The 22,709-nt window shown below is 37.1% G+C and overlaps 1 protein-coding gene and 1 long non-coding RNA gene across 2 annotated transcripts; one reads left to right on the top strand and one right to left on the bottom strand.

Annotated features, from left to right (window-relative positions):
• On the top strand, positions 1-22,548 carry trpa1b (transient receptor potential cation channel, subfamily A, member 1b). The gene is made up of 28 exons (XM_041967486.1): positions 1-65; positions 309-419; positions 2,761-2,923; positions 3,122-3,297; positions 3,979-4,086; positions 4,236-4,344; positions 4,868-5,013; positions 5,732-5,868; positions 7,972-8,020; positions 10,557-10,656; positions 10,761-10,861; positions 12,562-12,737; positions 14,054-14,218; positions 14,380-14,494; positions 14,724-14,890; positions 15,202-15,292; positions 15,488-15,547; positions 15,650-15,742; positions 16,425-16,495; positions 16,588-16,744; positions 16,890-16,979; positions 17,082-17,251; positions 17,341-17,470; positions 17,891-18,073; positions 18,247-18,315; positions 19,757-19,858; positions 19,945-20,063; positions 20,898-22,548. Exons 2-28 carry the CDS (start codon positions 324-326, stop codon positions 21,109-21,111), a joined length of 3,357 nt encoding a protein of 1,118 aa, XP_041823420.1. The 5' UTR covers positions 1-65; positions 309-323; the 3' UTR covers positions 21,112-22,548.
• LOC121628462 lies at positions 11,859-19,510 on the bottom strand. Its single transcript, XR_006008179.1, has 3 exons — positions 19,499-19,510; positions 14,170-14,172; positions 11,859-11,939 (listed from the first exon to the last, which is right to left on the bottom strand). It is a non-coding gene; the product is annotated as an uncharacterized LOC121628462 (long non-coding RNA).
• Positions 22,549-22,709: the final 161 nt, after the last annotated feature.

Here is a 22,709-nt window from a genome sequence, read left to right as displayed (position 1 = left end):
ATTGCTTTCTTCAACTGAAGGGCCTCAACCTCCAAACCACTCAGCGGATCTGAATGCCCTTCTGGGTAAAGACAAAGTCATTCCCTCCCATGTCACCCCCATGGCAATAGAAACCTATAGCTCAGGGCATTAGCTGCCCTATTCGTCACAATAATCCTCAGCTTGTTATACGTCATAATGGGGTTTAATTTAGATGTTATTTTTGGTTATTTTGGCATTTTATCATTGACTGTTGCTGAAACATGTATCTCTCTGTGTATGAGTGTGTGTTTGAGGTTATGTTTTAACTGCTGTCATTGTCTTTTCAGATTGTCAGCTAAGTGATGAACTTCAGTAGGGATGTGGCCCGGCAGACCAGCTGTTATACATATGTGATGGAGGAAGAAGATGCGTCCATGGCAAACCTAAATGCAGTTGAGGTGAAAGACCTGCACTGTTCCTGTATTGTACATGTGTAACATGACAGATTATTGGTCTGTAAAAATGTTTGACAGTTTACTTAACGAGAAGTGTGGAAGCAATCTAAACTCTGTGGTTTTAGTACATAAGGCACCCAAGAGATATTTCCAAATACACTTTTACTTATTTAATCAGAAATTTACTTAATTTCTGCAATTATAATCATGTAAACACACAGACTTAGACTTAAGATTTGACCTCTCCATAAATGTGCAGGGATATATTTATCCCTGTAAAAATATTTACAGGGATATATGTATATATATATATATATATATATATATATATACATATATATGTATCAAACTAAACTAAACAACTTTTCTGATTTGAGTATTGAACAAATCTTAGCCTTGAAAAAGGAAACAAACACCTAAAAAGCTTTACAACTATGGTTCTGTTTACAATTAGACCTTAAAAAAATTCATGCTTTTTTTTTTGTAGTTTCAGACTTAATTAAATCATTTTACAGGCAGTTTGGATTTAAAGGTGCAGTTCGCTGCTTATTTTTTTATTTTTTTAGTTAGACCAGCAAAAGCAGCAAGAACATTTTCTATGTGCTTGATTTATACATTCGATACTGAGTAAGAATATACAATAATATACAAGAAAAAAAGAATCTAGGCTAATTTTAGGTTATGAAACATTATACATTCATTCATTCATTCATTCATTCATTCATTCATTCATTCATTCATATACCAAAGCATTATACAAATGCCTTGGTATATGAATGAATGAATGAATGAATGAATGATCACATTGAACATGTGTCCAGGGTGTACCCTGCCTCTTTCTGAGTAGTCAGTGAGATCCGCAACGAAATAAGTGGGTATAGAAAAAGGCACCAGGATTCTCTGAGTTCTCGCCATGAGCCATGTGTTAAAACATGGGTGAACTGTGAGCAAGTGTCTGCTGAGTGTGGACAAAAAAAAATCTACCTAAATGTAAAAGGAATTTTATTTTGTATACTCGATGACTGACAGTTTCATGCACTTTAATATGAGGATAGGTGAATATAAGGACATAGTTTCACAGAATCTAATAAAACTTTGCTGAAAGCAGTCTTTCTCAACAAAAATCTTCAAAGATTATAAATCTTCACATCAGTGAACTTTGTCTCATTCGCTGGCCAAAACAAAAGGTTGCTAAAGCGTAACAGCATCAATCAGCATAGGATTTTCTTTGATTCTTGTAGTTTATTTTAACCTGTTAAGGCCCGACCCACAAAAAAATGGTAAGAAAAGCCATTTTTTAAAAAATTAAAAATAAGGTCTTTATTTGGCCCTTTAACAAAATGTAACAAAAAAATTTACATTTTTGGGGGGGGATGTCTACCATTTATTACCATGTGATATATTAAAAATATTATTATAATATGATTTTCTGCTTCTGGGTATCTATTAGGGGACAGAACACAAGTATCAAATTGTGTTCAACAGGATTTTGAGCAAGGTTTTTACCATAAAATGTCTCAGAAACTATATATGTGACAAATATGTCACGTCAGGCTCTTATGAGTTAATATTTGTTCAGATCATTTTGTGACTGGTGAATAAAAATTTATCAGGATATTACTGTTTAAAACTTGTGGTTTTGGTATAGATACCAAAAAATACCATCAAATGTCTGGTTACAATAACAAAAACAAACGTCTTTTGATGACTTTTATGAAATTTTAAGTGTTTCTTATTAGCAGCTCCTTCACAATGTGATGGTGGAAAGACATGAGGGTATTCATTCAGTCCTCCTGCCACTAGCTTCACCTTATATCTTTTTCTAGCCTTGACACACAAGGTAGAAATTTAACTGTGTGACATTATGGATAATTTTCTATCAAAAACCAATATAGAAATCAGGTTGTGACATAAGTTTGCACCTGCCCATGGGGAGATAGGGATAATTGTGCCATTAGAGCTTCTGACTCAAAAACTAATGCCCACAATCACTGTCAAAAAAACATAAAAAAATATTACAATTACAATTACCTCCGACAAAATATTACTTGGCAGAGGTCTGAACTGTCTGAGTGCTTCTAGTTGATATTCTTATTATCGTGTTTAATGAAATCAACACTAAAAAAAAAAAATATTTTAGAAAGTTGCTCTTCTCCATTATTATTTACTTAATTATCCTTTGAGAATAGAACATTCTGATTGTCTTTTTTTCCAGTCCTGACCAAGACAGACATCAGCTCATTAGTCATTTCTACATCAACAACCAATAAAAACAATAATAAAAAAGAAAACTGAGAAATCACAATCATAGTGCTGTCTTAATACAATAATTTTTACTATGTAGTTGGCAGAGAGGGGTGACCTGGCACTCCTGGAAAACCTGGTGAGGAAGAGCCCAGAGGTCCTGAGTGAGAAAGATGAATGTGGTGCCAGTCCCCTCCATCATGCTGCTGCAGGGGGCCATGCAAACCTCATTCAATTTATCACCGCTGTCTTAGGCCCAGAGGGTAAGCATGCCTCTGTCATGGATCATAAGATGCACTGCAAATTTTTGTTTTTTAGGAATTACCACAACTTTCTCTTAAAGTTCCCTTATGGACTATTTGATTGTATGGTACCTGCTGCACATAAGAGATGTCAGCATCTAATGCATTTACATTTGTGTGTATGTGTGTATTTGCATGTGCTCACCTGTCATTTCACAGTGCTGAACAGCTGTGATGAGCAGGGTAATGTGCCTCTACACTGGGCTGTCGAGAGAAACAAAGCAGATAGTTGCAGGGCTTTGTTGGACCTGGGAGCTGACCCCAACATCCTCAACACAGCCCTCCTGTCCCCTCTGCACCTGGCGATCAACCTCAGACACAACAGCCTGGTGGTGGTGAGACAGCTGAGCATGCCCAGTTGGTTTAACAGTGTACCATATGTAAAACACGCTTGCTCTTGTGTCTACTCTCTCACGTCATTGTGGGGAAATCTTGACCCACTCTTCTTTACATGGATTCAGCTCATTGAGATTTATGGCCATTCATTTATACTCATAGACCTTTAAATGACTCTGGAAGCACTGATGCAACACCTTCATTCGTTTATTTTTTAGTCATTCTGTGGTTTGGATCATTGTTCTGTTGGTGCAGTTTCATCCAAGCATTCAGATAGATGTCAGATAGATGGCCTCATATCTGAATACTTTGGTGTACACAGGAGTTTCTGTGGAGATTCTGTGGCTGCAAAAGCAATCCCAAATCATCACCTCTCTCCCACTGTGTTTAGTAGTTGCTATGAGCTTTTTGGGCCTACATGTTTTTGTTTGTTATTAAAAAAAAAGAGAGAGAAAAAAAGTTTCGTCTGATAACCTTTCCAAACAAGCTTTAGCCTCCTTGTTCAGTCTTTTTCAAGTTTAGTCTTTAACATGCCAACTGAAGCCTGTAGAGTCTGAGATGTGGTTCCTGTTTTCCTTTAGCAGTTTCTCTGCAGAAATGGATTGATTTGGTGGGATGTCCATCAACTTTTTTAAAAATCATGATGATGCAATTTTTTTCTTTGTTTCTGGGCCCTACAGCTGCTTTTGTCCTGCAGCGCCACAGATGCCAACCTACAAGGGGACCTTGGAAACACCCCACTGATTTTGGCCTGTTCCCTCAATAACTGTGAGGCTCTCAGCATGTTGGTGCGTACAAGAAGACTAACTGCCCATGTGAACAGAACACACATATTGTTACCCACCTTTTATTGACACTCAGACAACTGCAGCTTTGCATCTTATGAAGCTTTGTCTTATTTTGTCTGTCTCCTTCTCTATTTTTCTTTTGGCCAAAGATAAAGCATGGAGCGAAGCTCTGCCAGCAGAACAAGCTCGGCCATTTTGCCATGCATGCTGCTGCCTTCGCAGGCTCAAAGAAAGCAATGGAAGTTATTCTGAAGGCCGGTATGACAAAAGGAATGATCTCTCATCAAAAACTGAGAGTGCTGACAATAATGAAATCGTTTTACAAGGCCAGCTAGCACATTAAGCTGATAGATAACAAGAGTTCACCTTAGCCCCAAGGGGGGGGGGGGGGGGGGGGGGGGGGGTGGGAGAAAAAGTTTGTGTACTTTATACATAGACCAGATGCCACAAACTGTCTGTATGCTTATCTACGGTGGGAGGTCTGTTTGGTTAATTTGGAAATGTAGGAGGATGTTTAGTATGTCTACAAAATATTTATTATGATGTCTTCATTGCTAAGCAAAAGAGTTTATGGGTGCAGTATTGAGCTTAAGTTGTTTGGATTTTTACACAGACAACCCACCTTCAACGGGAATGATTACTCATTACTTCCAAAAGAACAAAAAACCCTCATGTTAAAGTCAAAGGATGAAAAACTTAAAAGAAACATTTAGAGTCTTATATGAATAAAATATAATATCAATATTACACAACAGTTTATTTAATTCTGTGCTGCTGGCAGGAGAGGAGTTTGGCCATGCTACAGTGTCCCACATCAACTATTTAGACAAGTCCAATAGCAGCCCTCTCCATCTGGCTGTACGTGGCGGGAATATCGAGACCATCCGTCTCTGCATTGCTTCTGGGGCCAAAATAGACCAGCAACAGGTACTCACGTCACAAAAGACAGCAAGTGAGTCTCTTTGCTCACCTGCATAGATCTACACTTTCCATAAACAATTCACAAGGTCAGACATTCATTTGTTTATCACCACTGTTTTTTCCTGTCACGCATGCTGATCAAACATATTAATACCTAGAAACTACAGATGTAATTATCCATCTTCCATCGGGCTTTGTCAGATTTGCATTATTTTTGTTTTTCAATCAAAATGCAATTTGCCTACACCTGTAAAACATTTTGCTGGCAAAAAGATCGCAGCTTTTTTACTTTTAGAACACGTCAGGCTTATCACACCCATCTGGGACTAATGGTTATGTCTAGCCCTGGGCTACTGGCCAGAGCTACAGCAGGAATAGTGAGTACAGTAATAGCTTGGGCTGACTAAATTGATACAAATTACCTCCACTTACACTGTGGAGCAGAGTGGAGCGATCACTGGCGTCCTCCTGCCAGTCCTGGTTATCTCATTAAAGGCTTGTGTTACAGTCCTTTGTGTTGAGCCTGACAGTCTGGGAGATACTCTGCTGATGTTACACTAAAGAAGAGTACAGTGTGCATCTGTGTAAGGGCACAGATGATATGGCTGTATGCATATCAATTCTGCATACATGTGTTATCCACTTGTTTTTATATATATATATATATATATATATATATCATTCAGTCCTCATTATATGTAAGTTTAAATTTTTTGTGGTCTAGAACGATCGATCCACACCGCTTCATCTAGCCTGCACACAGGGGGCTACTGAGGTTGTGAAATTGATGCTCTCCACTGTTGACCAAGTAAAAGACATCATCAACCTAACAGATGGGGCTTGCCAGACTCCTTTACACAGGTAGGTTTCTGTCATTCTACCCAAAATTATGTTTATCTTGATCGGGGTCTCATGTTTGAAATCTAGTAAACATACTACCATTACCTGAGCAGAGGATTTGAGGGAATGTTGGCATGATGGGAAATATGAATGAAAGTTCTGGATGGGTGATTAACTGAGATTCCTGAACACATTGGGTTTATCGTGTGACAGAAAGATTTAATTCATTCATAGCTGAGCCAGTGAACCATTGGCTGCATGTAGTTCATATCAAGAAAGTGATTTAACTTAACTACAAGCAAGTAAATATAAAATTTCTGACTTCACAACTTCCTGTCCATATGCATGAATCTCTTCTTTGTTTCCGCCTTTCACTTGATCACCCTCTGTCCTTCCTATTATTTCCTACTCTTCTTTACACATGCCCAGCCAGGCCAAGTCAGTCTCCCTTTTTTTGTCCTCAAACTGTTCAGCCTGAGTGGCCCCTCGGATGTGCTCATTCATAACCCTGTCCATGCTTATCATTTTCAGGGTATCTCTCCATTAGTGGCACATCTTCAACTCATATAGCATCCTTTTGCTGCTCTGACTACTGTCCTTTAAACCTTCCCTGCCTATCTTAGTACGTCTATGTTGTACTTTTATCTTCTTTGAACAGTTGACCCCAATTATGTCAAATTGTTGCTCTTACCCCCTCTGCTCTTTACTCATTACTGTTCCACTATTCTCCTTCCCGTCTATTAACTTGCATTTTACTTTTCTCATGCAGTCAGTATATTTACATGTCACCCCCCCCAAAAAAAACAAAAACAGAATATTCTGTTACCTGTTAAGTGAGCACTGTAGAATTACATCAGTTGACCGGATGACCAGCAGCACGCAGCTGTAGAGCTGTTACCTGTGTTACCAAACTTATAGTAATGACTTTGTCATCTGGGACTGTATTTGTAAAAAATTTGGTATTAATCTTTCTGTTTTTACAAAATACTGATCTCAGATTGAAAGAGGGTGGGATGTGGACAACATCCGGGTAGAAGTTTTAGTGGATTTAAGTAGAAGTGCAACAGAGCAACCAGGTGGTTATAGCGGCAAAGTTTAAACTAAAGCAGAAGAAATAAAATAAAATTAAATTAAATTAAATTAAATTAAATTAAAAAATATTTTATCCCCACAGGGAAAATGCAATAGAAGGTGTAAAAGACGCCTTTATATGTATTAATAAACACTAATAGGTCACCATCATAGGAGTGTCAGTATATATATATATATATATATATATATATATCATATCACAGATCAAACAGGAAGCCATCTGCCTCATCACATCTAACAGACTGACCAGACAAACAAAATTGTCACCTGTCTGGGCAGAACTGAGGAGGAGATTTTACATCAACATGGAATAGTTTGAGTACAGATTTCTTGAATGGGCTTAAATATTAATCCAGTTTTCATTTTTGCATTGTGGGTGACTTTATAAGTAACTTTGTTATAGTTAATCTTGTTTTAGATTGAACTGTTTAAAACAGACTCATCACTTAAGTCAATATGTAATAATTGCAACTAGTTAATTATTAGCTTTCTTATTCTCTAAAAACAACAATTAACTGCACTGAATATCAATTTTATGTAAAAGTTATTTGTGATGGCACAGACAGGCGGCAGAGTAAAAGACTAAAGTCTTTTGTGTCTGATGGATTTATATTTTGATAACATTGCAATGATATGCTAGAAAATACCCTGAATAATCTGACCAGTATAATGTCTAATCCCTCAACTCTAACCAGACAACTTTGTTTCCCTCTATTTTGGGACACAGGATTTGCAGACATCTGGTTGACCAAGTATTTTTCAGTCAGTCATTCAGTTGTGGAAATCATCCACTAGCCTCTAAAAATGCAGAGCATTGGCAGACTTCAGGGAATTAATGTGCATCAGGAAAAGGAATCACTGCAATCCAGAAGATAAAACATGTAACCAGAAAGGAAAATCTAGCTGTTATATCATGCTGACGAAGCAGAGTTGGAATTTAATCAACTTCGTTCAACATCCGACTGTATGACTAAGACTTTGGCTCTCAGAGTCATGTGCGCTGGTTTACAGCACATGTGTTTACTTTTCCAGGGCTACAATATTTGATCACACCGAGCTGGCGGAGTACCTCATTTCTTTGGTAAATAAGACACACACAAATATACATGAACACACTGCATATCTGTTATGTACAGGAAACACCCTGCTTCAGTATCAAGGATCATTTATGTTATTAATCTCTGGTCTTATTAGCAAGAAATTGCAATGAAAATTGCATTTTTGTGTGTGTGTATTAGACACATTGACATCAAACCCTGCAGACTTTTTATAAATTACTGCAATGTTTTACTGCTGAGTTCTTTCTTAATATGTGAACTCATTACAATAATTACCCAGTATTTGACTTAAAAAAAAAAATGCTCAGCTTAATAAATGTTCAAGGTGCTGCTCATAGCTTACAGACCATCTGTCACCATCTGTTGCATGAAAACTGTTTTAACAGAAATGTGTTGCTAAGAGGGAACTCGAGTCCAAGTTTATTTAATGTAAATTAATTCCATTAGCAAACACTAGACAGAGTGGAAAAAAAACCTGTGTTTATCTCTGACATTACAAGAACGTGATCTCATCTGGCAAACACCAGCAAACAGATGGCAAATTCAGTATATGCTCTTTGATGATTAAAAATGTAATTTATTTGTTTATATAATTCTTGTTTTATTGCATATGTGGGTCTGAACGGCTGTGGCTAACAATATGAATGTGAAGGTACATTATGGTGTGTTGCATGCTGGGACATGACCACCCTCTTCTTAGTACTGCCCTATTACTATCTCAGCAAGCAACAGTTGTTTCCTGGTTAACTTTTGTTTTATTTGGCTAAAAAAAAGTGGTTAAGTGGTTAAACCGGGTGGAAAAGTGAGTGCAGGAGAAAAGGAGAGGGGAGAAAAAAGGAAACGATCTGGCTGCTGAGAGCCAGATGTGCTAATTAGCAAACTGGTATTTTTGCTGAAACCTGATCCCCTGCAAAAGCTCCCTACCCACTGTTAATCCATGCATTAAGGTAAACCAATTTTAATGCTTCCAAATGCATTCAACGAGATGGTAATTTTATTGATTCATTTGGAATGGGTTTTATGAGTCCCTATACTGATAATAAAGACTTACTATAATCTCTTATAATCTCATTAAAACAACTTGTTGACTTTTATGTTTAATATTTGATTATGAAGAGAAGAAATGATCTGAGACATGCTTTGAAAGGCTAATCCTACAGTATGTGAACATAAACATCCTTTTGAATTTATCAGTCAGGGTTCACACATACAGAAGACGAAGAAGTCTTAGAGAAAGCAAAAAAAATATGGCATCTAAAAAATCCAATGAGGAACATCAACAGTCAGGCTAATTCCAAAGTGGCAACCTTGATACAGTAAAAATAAGTGAAAATCCTCCAAAAACACAAACACTTACCCTGTTTTACACATTTAGAAAAGAAATCCCATGCAAAATGCTCTCAAGCAAGTTTGAAACAACTACTGACATACTTAGGTGATCTGCAGAAGAATACAATCAGCCATCACCAGGCATGCAATCATGCAGAGCAACATGAGTGTTTTTCAGCTTAAACATTTTTTGAAGTAGTAGTAGTAAATTATGCAAAATCTGGTGCAAATTCAAATGCTACAATTTGCTCTTTCATGGCCCAGCCCTGAGTAGCTGTTAGCTTAACTCTTCTATTATATAATTTTATCCTGATTCTCCAAACTGAGAGCATCTGACTATTGTCTACTGCAGGTAAGACACAGACGGACCTCAAACAAACCTACTTCAAAAACATTACATATTTAATTCCTGTTCATGTGCTTGTTTCTAATTTATCCATTTTTTTATTCTATGTAATTAATCAATTTTTATACAAAAGCAGATTTTGTCCTCTCAGCTGGTCACATTTAGAGGATGTGCATAATATAAAAGGGGTCTTACTGGAGTCGTACAGTAAGGAGTGGACTTTAAGTGCCACTTAATGTTTACTCACATATTAATGTGGAAGAAGTTCAGGATTAAACCTGTATGTTTCAGGTAAAAAGTCAGCATTCTCATAACTAATGATTTCTGCAGGAGAAACATTACAGAGTACCAACTTGTTTGTGCCCTTGAGTGTGTTATATTGTTTTTTTACTTTTAACACTCTGAATTATAGGATGTTTGGGTACTATGTGCAAGCTTTTTGGAATCTTTTGCTTTTCCCCAAAATGTGCACATTTCAGCAGGATTGAGTTAATCTAAATTGTGATAACACTCTGGATTGTTTTTAACAAGGAACAACATTCAGCATGTTGAAACACTGGCTTAAACAATGTATGAGTATGATCGGAAAAAATAAGAGGGAATTGGGTTTGTTTAGGAGTGTTGAGAAGAGGTTCTTGGAAACAAATCTGGACACAAAGGCAGAAAGGGGCATCACTGATTAGAAAACCTGAACGCTTGTTTCAGGAAAAAAAGCACAATTAACACTGCAGTGTATTAAGGTGGACTTTTCTTTCTTATGACAATTTTAATGTTTATCCTTGCAAAATACCTACACAATATTAGTGATTACATTACATATAGTAACTGAACGTTTTTTAAGATGACCATTGTAATGTTGAGACATGAGTGCATTGTCTCCTCAGGATGCAGACCTTAACAGCACCGACTGTAAAGGAAACACTCCTTTGCTGTTGGCCACCTTCTGTGGAGCATGGAAAACCGTAGCTCTGCTGCTGTCAAAGGGTGAGCTGTAATGCTGTGTATCATGACTAGTAATACTCATATCATTTTAAATGTGTTTGATTATGCCGATGTTTAACTGTATGCATGTATTCATGTCTTTTAAGGGGCTGATGTTACTGCAACAGACAAATGTGGCTGTAACTTCCTTCACCTCGCCATTCTGCAACCCAAAGGCCTGAAAAATCTCTCAGAAGAAGTGCTGCAGGTAATCTCAATAAGTAGTTTGTAGCTTTGTAAATTTACTTTGTGTTGCCTAAACAGAAATGTCATTAAGCTATTGAAAATTAATTAGTGTACCGTCCTTGATCAATTTGCCTTGAGCTCTGCAGCGAGAGGCCACACTCATTCATAGCTGGCTAATGACGATCATTGAACTCTCAGAGCCAAACATTGTTTAAATATTTAAGGCTTTCTCTAAAATATCCAAAATTGGACCAGTTTTAAAATTAGTGAACAGGTGTAACAGTCTATTACTGGGATCTCTGTGTATCTGTGTGCAAAGCTGGAGTGTTGTATAAAATGTAAAGAAACAGCCTGAAATGCAAATGATATGTTTAGTTTAAAACTGTATAAAAAACAACAAATCATGCAGTCCTATTGTTTAATGTACCATCACTGGATTGTGTAGCATTAAAAACTGACATGTCCATCTCAAACTGAGTCATTTAAGAGATAAAATGAGATATGTAGCTTGTTAAATGAAACACTGGATAATGGCACTTGCTCTAATGTGAAATTGCTCGTATGTGTCATATTTCCCTGTTATACCCCTATTGGTCATATTTGAAAGTATGAACAAACAACCTATTTTGGCTATTTTGATTGAATACCTTCCTACATCAGTACACAGCTCATTGTCTTACATTTGTGATGGCACAGCACTTGTAAAGCTTGCATTATTTTTCAAGGCAAGGTTAATGATAAAAATTTATGTACATTTTGGAGCAGCATACCTGCATGCTGCCATCCAGACAATGTTTTTGTTAGTGAATTCCTTGCTTATTTCAGCAAAGCAATGCATAATTTACATTCTGCACATATTACAGTGTGTCAGAGTGGAGTTCTTGCTGCCCAGATCTGTGACCCACTGACAGCATGTAATTTAAAGAAATATGACAATGGAGGCTCCAACCTGTAGAACAACTGTAACTGTACAGCAATTGCTTTTTGGCAGCGAATCAGAATCAGAATCAGAATCAGTTTTATTACCATTGTCAGTGAAGGTTTCACAGACTAGGAATATTTCTTGGCGCAATGGTGCAACATGGAACATGGAACATAGACTAGTAACGGGAAATAAATAACTAAATAAGGGCATGCAATAAAGACAGTATAACTAAACTAGTGTGTGAGTGTGGAGTGGACAACATGCAAATATCACAGTGCAAATGGTAGAGTTGGTTGGTGTTTATGAGTCCGATACTGAGTAGCTGATTGTCCATGAGTCTGATATAAAGTTATTTAGTGTTTATGAGTCTGATAGCAGAGGGGAAGAAGCTGTCCATATGGCGGGAGGTTCTGGTCCGGATGGACCGTACCCTCCTGTCTGAGGGGAGAGGGACAAATAGATCATGTCCAGGATGAGAAGGGTCAGCTGCAATCCCAAAGGTGTTAGACATGCCCCTCAACCATTTTTTCCAAAATTTTCTTACTAACATAGCTTACATTCAAAATGAACATATTTTCCTAATGCAAGAAAATATAATATTGTTTAGTTTTGTAGTCATTTTTTCACTATTTTTAATGAATTATAGCTTAAATTTTTTAATTTAATTTTAGCCATTGTCCCAGCCTTTGTGAGAAAGAGGCTGTAAATGAAAGTTGATGTGCTTTATCTACATGTAGATTGTTATTTACTTTATGCATGAATACAACATATTCATCATATGATGTGCCTCATTCTAGCAAAACAATGTGAAGGCATTGCTGAGCTGTGAGGATAATGAGGGCTGCACCCCCTTGCATTACGCCTGCAGGCTGGGGATTCATGACTCAGTGAAGAACATGCTGGGCCTCTCGGGGCAGGTTGGCCTCGCATGCAAGTCCAAGGACAAGAAATCTGCTCTGCACTTTGCTGCTCAGTAAGTTTGATTAGTCCCTGTGGGCAGGACTTTCCATACCATTGATCCAAAAACACTAGTTTGACCTGACTTATTTTTAAAGTTTCTTTAAAAAACTTCATATAATGTCATTTTGACAGTGGACACTATTAGCTGAAGACTGTGTATCCACTCTGTTCCTTTTATATAATTGGAATATACAATATATCTGGTTACTTTTTATTGCTGAAGTACTCCAGAGATGGAGAGATGGACCCTCCACTCCCATCCCACAGAAATCATAATCCCACAGAAAATCACAAAATCAGACTTTGTACTTCTTGCAAGTTTTTGCTTGTTTATTTTTAATGGTTACATCTGAAAACTTTAAAATGATTTAAAGCAATGCCTTTTTACTGTCCCTTTATAATTAAGCTACAGTCAACTGATGAAAAATGAACACCAGCACATTTAGAAATGTTTCCACACTGTCTAGCTATTTTAATCCTGTGAGAAATTTCTACACTCAACAGCCTTTTGAAGATTTATTGCGGTGACATACCTATTATTCAGTGACCTCACAAGGACTTTTAGAAGAATACAGTTCAATTAATTTGGCACATATAAAGAAATGTTACAAAGAGTGTGAAAGTGTAAGCATTTAACATTATTCTTATCGATTTTTCTATTATGATCAACCATTTCCTTAAAGCAAGGGGGCAGAAGAAGAACATACTTAAAAATAACACTTTAACTCCCATAAAACCTCATTTCCTATTCCTACATGGACCACTCTGCAGAAACAATGTGTTTCTTACCTTATTAAAATGCAAAGAATGATCATTGTTAAAACACAGAGGGACCATGTCCTCATACAGTTTCCAGCAGTACAATTCATTACTGGCATTTCTTTTACTATTTTGTCTAAGGGATAAAGAAATGTCATATTTACATGCTTTCGTCCCTGAAAATAATCAGCAGCTTGCCACGTGAAGATACAGTATGAGGTTTAATTATGTAGAAATCTACCACCTTTTTTTAAGCTTTTCTTCTGATTTTTTTAAATAAGACTGCTGATCTAGTCCCAGAGCATCTTCATAGTGGAGAAGCTTGCCTTTGTAAAGATGTGATATGCAGTATATTTGTGAATGAGTCCATGTATTTGTTAAAGCTCCATTGCAAATGATGCAGTGACATGCAGATTGCAACCAAATGAATTGCAACTTCTTTTTTTTTCCAGGATGAGGAAAAGCTGTTTTCACTGCACCTGTTGCAATGACAATAAAGTTTTATTCATTCATTCAGAAGGCTGAAAAAATTTTCTTCAGCTCAATATCTCTCCTCTTCCTTTCTTTAAGGTATGGACGAATCAATACCTGTCATCGGCTATTGGAGACCATCACAGACTCGCGTCTGCTAAATGAAGGTGATGAGCGGGGCCTGACACCTCTCCATTTAGCTTCAAAAGGGGGACACACTAAGGTGGTTCACCTGCTGCTACGTAAAGGAGCTTTGTTCCACAGGTAAACCTAAACAAGTGCATATATGGAGAATGTTTGTTGTCAAGCATAAACAGCACGCCGTTATGCAAAAGCATGTCATTCTATATCATTATTTTTATATTTCTGTGCACCTCATAGACCCTGCATGCTTTTAAAAATCTATTTAATAATTTATTTGACAGTGACTATAAAGGATGGACTTGTCTTCACCACGCTGCATCTGAAGGGTACACACAAACAATGGACATCCTACTGTCAGCCAACATCAAGTTATTGGATAAAACTGATGAGGATGGGGTAAAACTATTGATATTTCAAAATTCAACTCAAAAGCAAAATCCATTTTTTAATTATGCATTAAATTTTTTTCTAAGAGGCAATTTTAAGACAGACCTTACCTTTTTCATGGATAGACTGAAAAAAATTAACATGCAAAAAAATCTGCAGGATAACAACTATCATCAGCATTAAATTATATATTACTGTAATAAATGCAGAGTCTCTTCTTATATTGTTGACTTGCCAGAACACTGCGCTCCACATCGCTGCAAGAGTGGGACATGTAGCTGCAGTCAAGCTGTTGCTGGCCAGAGGGGCAGAAATCATCTTAAACAAGAATTATACTTCATTCCTGCATGAAGCTGTGCAAAATGCAAAGAAAGAGGTGGTCAATGCTGTGATTGACAGTGGCAGGTATGTTATTGATACAAAGATAGAAACAAGCTGTTATAATGGATGTTAAAATATCACATTTTTCTTAGTGGGTGCTGATCCAGTATGTTTAAAGTTGTTTATTTAGCTTAAGGGGTCAGATAGATTTCTTATTATGTTAAAAAGACATTTTGTTTTTCATTAATTCCCACATTTTTAGTCACAGGTGTTAAAATGATATAGGACCATCACAGCTGATCTCCTAAACAAAACCATTGGGATGTAGCAAGCTATATTTTATTTATTGCATACTTTGGTGGCTTTAAGATATATCTGAGTTTCTCCTCTTCCAGATGTGATGAAGCAATGAAAGAATTCATTCCCGGTACTAACCAGCGGTGCCCCATACTAGACATGATTGAGTTTCTGCCTGAGACCTGCAAGGTTTGCCCCTAGCAAAGGAAAAAAAATAAAATAAAAAAAATATATATATATATATATATATACATATCTTAAATTTCTGCACATAGTGATTGTAACTCACATCTTTCTACAGTTTTGTGTTATGTAACCTGTTTGATTGAGCACTGAGCAAAGATATAAAGCTCTATTACAGTGATTTGCAACTTCCTTCAACAGCACCTCCTGGACCGCTGTGTGAGGGAGTCTGATGATGACCACAACAGCCCTGATTACAACGTAATTTATCTACAAGTTGCAGAATCATAATGTTAAACTCATTTTAATTGTCTGTCAGAAAAATAACCTTTTTCCTTTTTTTTTTGTGTGTGTGTGGTGTAGATTGAATACAATTTCAGATGGTTTCAGGCTCCTATTTCAGCAAAGAAGTTAACTGATGATTCCGTGAAGGTTCAACCGCTAGCTGCTGTCAACGTAAGCAACTTTTGACCCCAAGTATAATTTAAGTGCAATGAAAATGCTAATATTCCGCTCCCCTGTGATTTATAAGCAGTCACATTTTATGTTAGTCACGCATTGCTCGCTAATTAAGCTCTGTAGACTTATCCACTCGTGTTCATAGGAACATCTGACCAGGGTTTGTCAGCTCAATCTTAAAGGATCTTAAAACAGTGCAGACAAACAGTCGGTCAGGCTTTTCATAAAAGGCTTCTGCACACATCATACACATACAGATGGATGTTAATGCCCTCACTGATCAGGATGTACCGAAGAAAGTAACACAACCAACTCTCAGTGAGTTGCAATAGAATCTGAAAGCAGGCACAATTGCTATAAACAGCAGATAAATTAACAACGCATTGCAGTACATATAAGAGTGTATTAGTTTACCCTGACTGAAACAAAAAAACTTGACACTGATTGTGATTAAAAAGAGTTTTAATTTGTAAACAAGTGTTCATTAATCTAATGAGTTGTGCAATCAGTGTTGCATAGTCATCTGCACAGAAACTACTACTTTATTTTTTAATATCACAATAATTCATTACAAAAACAGATCTTTACCCTCATGGTTGAACTGTCATCCTACACTATGCATATGGGGATTCATAATATTCTAACACTTTTAGATTTGCTCTTTTTTTACACTCTGCAGGCAATGGTGCAGTACAACCGAATTGAACTTCTCAACCACCCTGTCTGCAAGAAGTATCTGGCAATGAAGTGGTGTGTATTCAGGATGAGAAGACAGTCACTCTTCCACAAATTTACAGTGATTTATTTCAAATTTCACCCTTTGATGTCTTCTTTGTCCACAGGCTTGCTTATGGAAGCAAGGCCCATTTGCTCAACATGTTTTTGTACCTGTTAGGGCTGTTGCCCTTCACTCACCTGATTGTGAGACTCAGACCTTCGATGAACAGCACCGACACAGGCGAGCATGAAATCATCATGGTGCCTGTATCTTTCAGAGAGGTAGTTATGACAGCACTGTTAGTCATATTTCAAAATGTTGTCATTAAATCTAATTATGTAAACCCATAAAGCTATTAAAGCTCACTATAAGATAATTAAACCTTCAAGTATTTAATAAAGCTTGACATTGTTCTTAATTTCACAGCAAAGTGTATTCTTGTCCTTCTGCATGGTGATGGTTTTGGTCATGAACATCTACTCCGTAGTGAAAGAAATAGTGCAGATGTCACAGCAGGTACTGTGCTGTAGAGCACGTCATCATCTACTCTAAACAATTTTATGTCGAGTTGTTTCAGGCTATATTTTTAACATTTTGCCTGTTCTTTTTCCTCTCAAGCGCCGGAATTACTTCCGGGATTATTCCAACTTCGCAGACTGGACATCAGCTGTTTTCTCTCTTTTATTTGTCATTCCCCTCATGCTGAATGTTCAGGGTTCTTTTCACTGGCAAGCAGGGGCATTCGGAGTTTTAAACTCCTGGATTGCATTTCTTCTTTATCTCCAGAGGTGGGTTTACTCTGACTTCAGTACTTCTCATGCATTCCAGCAGTGTTTTTTCATGTTGTTAAGGTATTAAATCTTCCTGATTTTCCCAGGTTTGAGGGTGTTGGCATCTATGTTGTGATGTTTGGGGAGATCTTAAAGACACTGGTCCGTATTGTGATGCTGTTTATGTACCTGATGTTGGCCTTCAGCCTGGCATTTTATGCCCTGATGCTCAACAAGGTAAGAGAGAAGCAGTACCACAAGTAAACTTAACCTTCTTTGGGGCACAAAGACAGGACATTTCATATCAGCTTAACCTGATGTTTGAAAAAAAAACAACAAAAAACATAATAATGTCCCAAATACTGTGAGTAGTCCCACAGATCCAAATCTCAGGGCTCATTTATACTTAACTGCAGGCACACAAGGACAATGATGAGCACTTGTAGCGGTTCATATGCAGGTTTTTGCTGGTGATAAACTGGCCTGCCTGCAGTCTAGACCCCTCAGTCACTCAAAACTCTTATAGCATTATGAAACAAAACCTACTGCTTAAGTAGGTGCCAGGCATTTTAGAAAACATGATTGTGTTAGAAAGGTTTTCTTCTGTCCTTCTCTATACTAAATCATAATAAATTGATATTCTGTTTATGCCATTAGAGGGAATTTAGCAGTGTGCCGCTCTCAGTGATGCAAACCTTTGTGATGATGGTCGGGGAACTTAACTACCAGGGCAACTTCCTGGATGCTCTTCTGAAAAATGAGCTTCCCTTTCGGCTCATGACATACTTTATTTTTGTGCACTTTGTTCTGCTGATGCCAATCCTGCTGGTGAACCTGATGGTGAGCATCTTCTAAAAACATTAAGCCAAAATTGTTTTGCATTTCCAGTGAACAATGATTACTTCTTGGCAATGTCACTTCTCAAACAAAAACTTTTTATTAAAAAAACAAACAAACAAACAAAAAAAAAACTTTAAGCTCCATGTTTTTTTTTTCTCTTTTCTGTATTGAAGATCGGTTTAGCAGTTGGAGATATTGCTGAAGTTCAAAGAAATGCTGCCCTGAAACGAATAGCAATGCAGGTAAATGCGGATCTGGCCTGTCTGTGTAAACAGCATTTTCTAAAAATGTTTTACACTCTTTTTCTACCTTACTCTGAGTTTACAATGTCTGACATAGCTTGATATTTAACCATCAATTAGACAAGAATCAAGGAGTGTAATGGCAAACCTGTGTGCTGTTCTTGAGGCCTTGTTGACAAATTCATGGAAAATTAAACAAAATCATTGTTATTTATAGGGAAAATATTTTGAGGGCTATAAAACACAAACCAAATCATTATTTTCTTTAAGACTTATAATGTCCTGCACAAATTCATCTTTTTTGCTACCTATGGTTATAGTGACAGTGCCTAAGAATATGGTTCAATATATTTCAATGAGAGATAAAATTAAATTCATGAACAAGAAAAGCTGATGTACAAATAATTAGAGTAAAAATAACAGTGTGATTACACTGATGCTGTGTCAATGCAGACTGTGACATGATGGGAGATAACACAGGACCCCAGAGCCTAGACAATGGTGGTGAATTTGGAGGTGGCAGACTTTTGATGAGGCTCCATCTGCAGCAACATGGGGAGGTGTAGATGAGGAGGAGGTAGCTTTCACAACAGTCAGTTTTCAGGGAGAAAGACAGAACAGCAGTAGAATGAGAACTAGACTGACTCAAAGAGTCATGGACAAGTGGACCACTGGACCAATGTGTAGATGCCAGATTTGAGAATGAAGAAAGTTTGACAGCTTTACAAAATGGAAGTGACAAACAGTAGCAAAGGAAAAGCCCATAGCAAGAAAACTAATCTGTGTCCTCAGAGTTGACATTTTAAAGTTGTTACCATGAAAAAAAAAAAAAAACTCTTAAAGATGGACTACTTAACTTTTGCCATTTTCTCAGTAAAAAGTCAAAAGTCAAAAGTGTAACTTAGCTAAACCAAAGTAAAACCTACTATTAGTTGGCTCTTTTCTTATCAATCTCATCACGCCGGTATCGATCGATACTGATACTTGCCTTGGTATTGATATTATCGATCCGCCCAGCCCTAGCTGCTAGGCAGCAATGACTTCAGAAATGCACATAATAAATGTTACTGTGCCATCAGATGAGTCCGAAATGAGTTTTAAGGTTGAAAAGTGACGGAGTGGATCTTTAAAACTTTAAAGTGGCTCGGGTCTATGAATCCTAGATTCATAAATTCATAACTACTAGACTGGTAAGCTAGCTTTCTAAGCTCCAGCTAACTCGTACTAGCTTTTATATTTACTAATTATAGTGGATGATAAACATTTGTATGTCCCCCACCTCATAAGTAGTCAGAATGTGTCCCTCCGATCTTCTACAAGGAAAATGGGATCTGCGGATTAATTGGAGAAATTCCCAAGGCTGGCTGATTTTGCTTATGATGTGACTTGTAAAACATAACAACCATCTTGGCTAAATGAATATTTGAATTTCTAATCTTAGATTGATCTTCACACTGCTCTGGAAGACAAGCTCCCATACTGGTTTATGAAAAGAGTCGACAAGCCCTCCATCACCATCTATCCCAATCGCAAGTGCTCCAAGGTATGTTTATTACCAAGTGAAAACATGTTTTTCTGACTTTGATGAATATAGTATTCCTTCATCATTAATGCTGTACACTTTTGCAGCACTTCTTAAAACAACTCATCTCAGGTGAAGAGGAACAAAATGAAGTCTGGAGTCATATGAAGTCAAAGTCACAAAGCTGCACTTTGCTTGAGAATGAAATCAGAAAGCAGAAGTCCAGGTAAAGCATCAGAGGGTAACCAGACTTCTTGGTTCTTGAAGATTTCATCTCTCGTCCGGAAGGCTTCTTCAGTTTTAGCTGACTGGTGTAAAGTTTAAGGTTTATAAGCTGCAATATTTACACTTTGAGAGTAATTGAAGCTGTTTATCTAAAAGTAAAAACTTACCCTAAATAGTAGAGGTGGAAATTGCTATCTAGATGTTGGTCAAACACAAACAATTCACAGGTGACCTAAAGAAGCCACAGAATAAGAGGGAGAGTCATGTACCCAGAATGATTCAAAGCATGAAAGGATCATAAGCCTGAAACTTTCCAACAGTATTAACTAATAGTGTGAAAGCTTTTTATGTGAAATGTAAAACAAGAACCAAGAAAAGAAGAGGTGTTCGCTGTCCAGGCATGTTGAATTTTTGGGATGTGGGAGACTGAGGCTATACATCAAAACATGACAGACTACCTTATAAATGGGATGCTTCTTCTTCTTCTTCTTCTTCTTCTTCTTCTTCTTCTTCTTCTTCTTCTTCCCTAAAATCTCAAGTATGCAAGTTCAGTCCTAAGAAAAAGAAAAGATAATGTATTTAATTTTAAGTTTTTACATCAAATACAGTTAACAGCAATAAACAAAGTGTGGAGGTTCAGAGCAAAATGCCACCAAGCAGTGATAAGATCGTTTTTGATACATGAGCCGCCCCTAGTGGTGACTTACTGTACTACTTCAAATAAATATATGCAGTCATTTAGTGAGTACACCTTCTAAAAGTCTGACTATAATCTAAGTTTAATTGTGAACTGAACTGTCACTGAACAGCAAGAATTGATTTTTTTTCTCTGCAGGATGAAAGAGATGTCAAGCATGCTGGAGAAGCAGCACTGCCTACTGAAACTCATCATTCAGAAGATGGAGATCACTTCTGAGGCTGACGAGTACGACGGACCTGTGAGCGTCCGTGGCAACATGTGGCCCAGCTTGAGTCATGCCACAGCAAAAGGCCGCAGCACATCTCGGTGGGTCCCGCTCATTAAGGCCCTCGAGTCTAAACGCAAGTGAAGAGATTAAGGCAAACACAGCAACAATTATACAATTTTGTATTATATATTTTCACAATATTATGCGACTATAGATGCAAATGGTATAAATATGGTATAAAACAGTCATTAATATACTTAATTATGTGAAGATAGATTAGCAGAATTCATTATGTACTCTGCATGCTACCACAGGCAATTTAATGCAGTTAACTGTCTGACAGTTTTTCCCATCACTTTGGCTCATTTTTTGAAAAGATTTTATTTCTGATACTTCTTTAAGATGTAAAAGCTATTTCACGTGACAGCAGATGACATGCCAGGTCTCACTTGTATACACATTTATTCAATCATCCAAAATATTTAATAGATGCTTCAAAATCAGACTGCACTGGTCAGAAATGAGTCAAATATACATAGAAACATAGTACATTTACTGTAATAAGAACATGTAGCATTTTTTTTTTTCATTGCATTATCAAACTATACAAATTCTCCTGCTCCACTTACACATCCTGTCATGTTCACCAGGGCAGATAAATTCCTACAAATTACAGTTGAGGTTTTCCCCCTCATTTTACTAGAATAACATAACATCATACCTCAAATGATGTCAAAATGGTAGTTTTAATCTCATCAGTTATGGACAGCAAGTCATGTTACTTTGTGAAGGGAATTGTGATGTCACAAACAAAATGTCAGGTCTTATGTCATGAATTATCTGCTGTGTCAGGTTACAAATCCATCCATCCATTTTCTATACCCGCTTAATCCAATTCAGGGTTGAGAGGGAGCTGGAGTCTAGCCCAGCTGCTATCAGGCAAGAGGCACAGTACACCTTGCATAGGTCACCAGTCCTTCACAGGGCCAACAGAGAGACAAACAAGACAAACAACCACAATCTATAATGCATGTTCTTGAACTGTGGGAGGAAGCTGGAGTACATGTAAAAAACATGTGTATGCACATACAAACTAAACAGAAAGGCCCCAGCTGAGGTCAAATCCAGGAAAGTTTTTGTTGTGACCACAGTTAGAAAAAAAGTACAAGCAACTGTGCAAACTGTGGACAACTGAGTTAACTTTTAAAATATATGAGTGAAAAGATGTGCAACTTGCCAAGTGATTAATTCAGCTCTGTTGTAAACAAACTAAATGCTCACATACTTAAGCATACGGTTCTAAAATAAATAGTTTGCATTCAAGACTTGAGCCAAAGCAAATGAGAAAACTGTAGTTCTGCTGAACTGAGCACTGAACTATTGGAATAATAGTGGAATAATTAGTAAAATTTGTCACCAGCATCCAGCAAGTGACAATAGGCATGTGCTTATAAAAGTAATTTTTTTGTTTTGTATGCATTGTTACCATGTGGCTGTAATCTTGTAATGTGTCTCTGTGTTTTTAATCTTTCACATAACCTGTGTAATCTCTTCATTTGTTTCACACAACCAAATAAAACCTGATTTTAAGCTAAAAGATGGGTGTTTTTTTATTTATTATTATTATCATTTGTAATTTAGAGCTTTTAGTCCGGTCTGATAGTTTGCTAGCTGACCTGATCTGAGAGGTTGAACACAGTAAACAATCAGAGAAATAATGAAGAGCTGAACCATTAAAT

This window comes from Melanotaenia boesemani, chromosome 18 (genome assembly GCF_017639745.1).
Source record: "Melanotaenia boesemani isolate fMelBoe1 chromosome 18, fMelBoe1.pri, whole genome shotgun sequence".
NCBI lineage: Eukaryota > Metazoa > Chordata > Actinopteri > Atheriniformes > Melanotaeniidae > Melanotaenia > Melanotaenia boesemani.
This window is presented reverse-complemented; position numbering and strand designations above follow the sequence as displayed.

Excerpts from the sequence above, each read along its gene's own strand:
- trpa1b (XM_041967486.1), top strand. The coding sequence starts at position 324 with ATGAACTTCAGTAGGGATGTGGCCCGGCAGACCAGCTGTTATACATAT. Across the intron at positions 2,924-3,121 it reads CGCTGTCTTAGGCCCAGAGG|TGCTGAACAGCTGTGATGAG; the intron begins GTAAGCATGCCT and ends GTCATTTCACAG. Across the intron at positions 17,471-17,890 it reads ATGCCCTGATGCTCAACAAG|AGGGAATTTAGCAGTGTGCC; the intron begins GTAAGAGAGAAG and ends TTATGCCATTAG.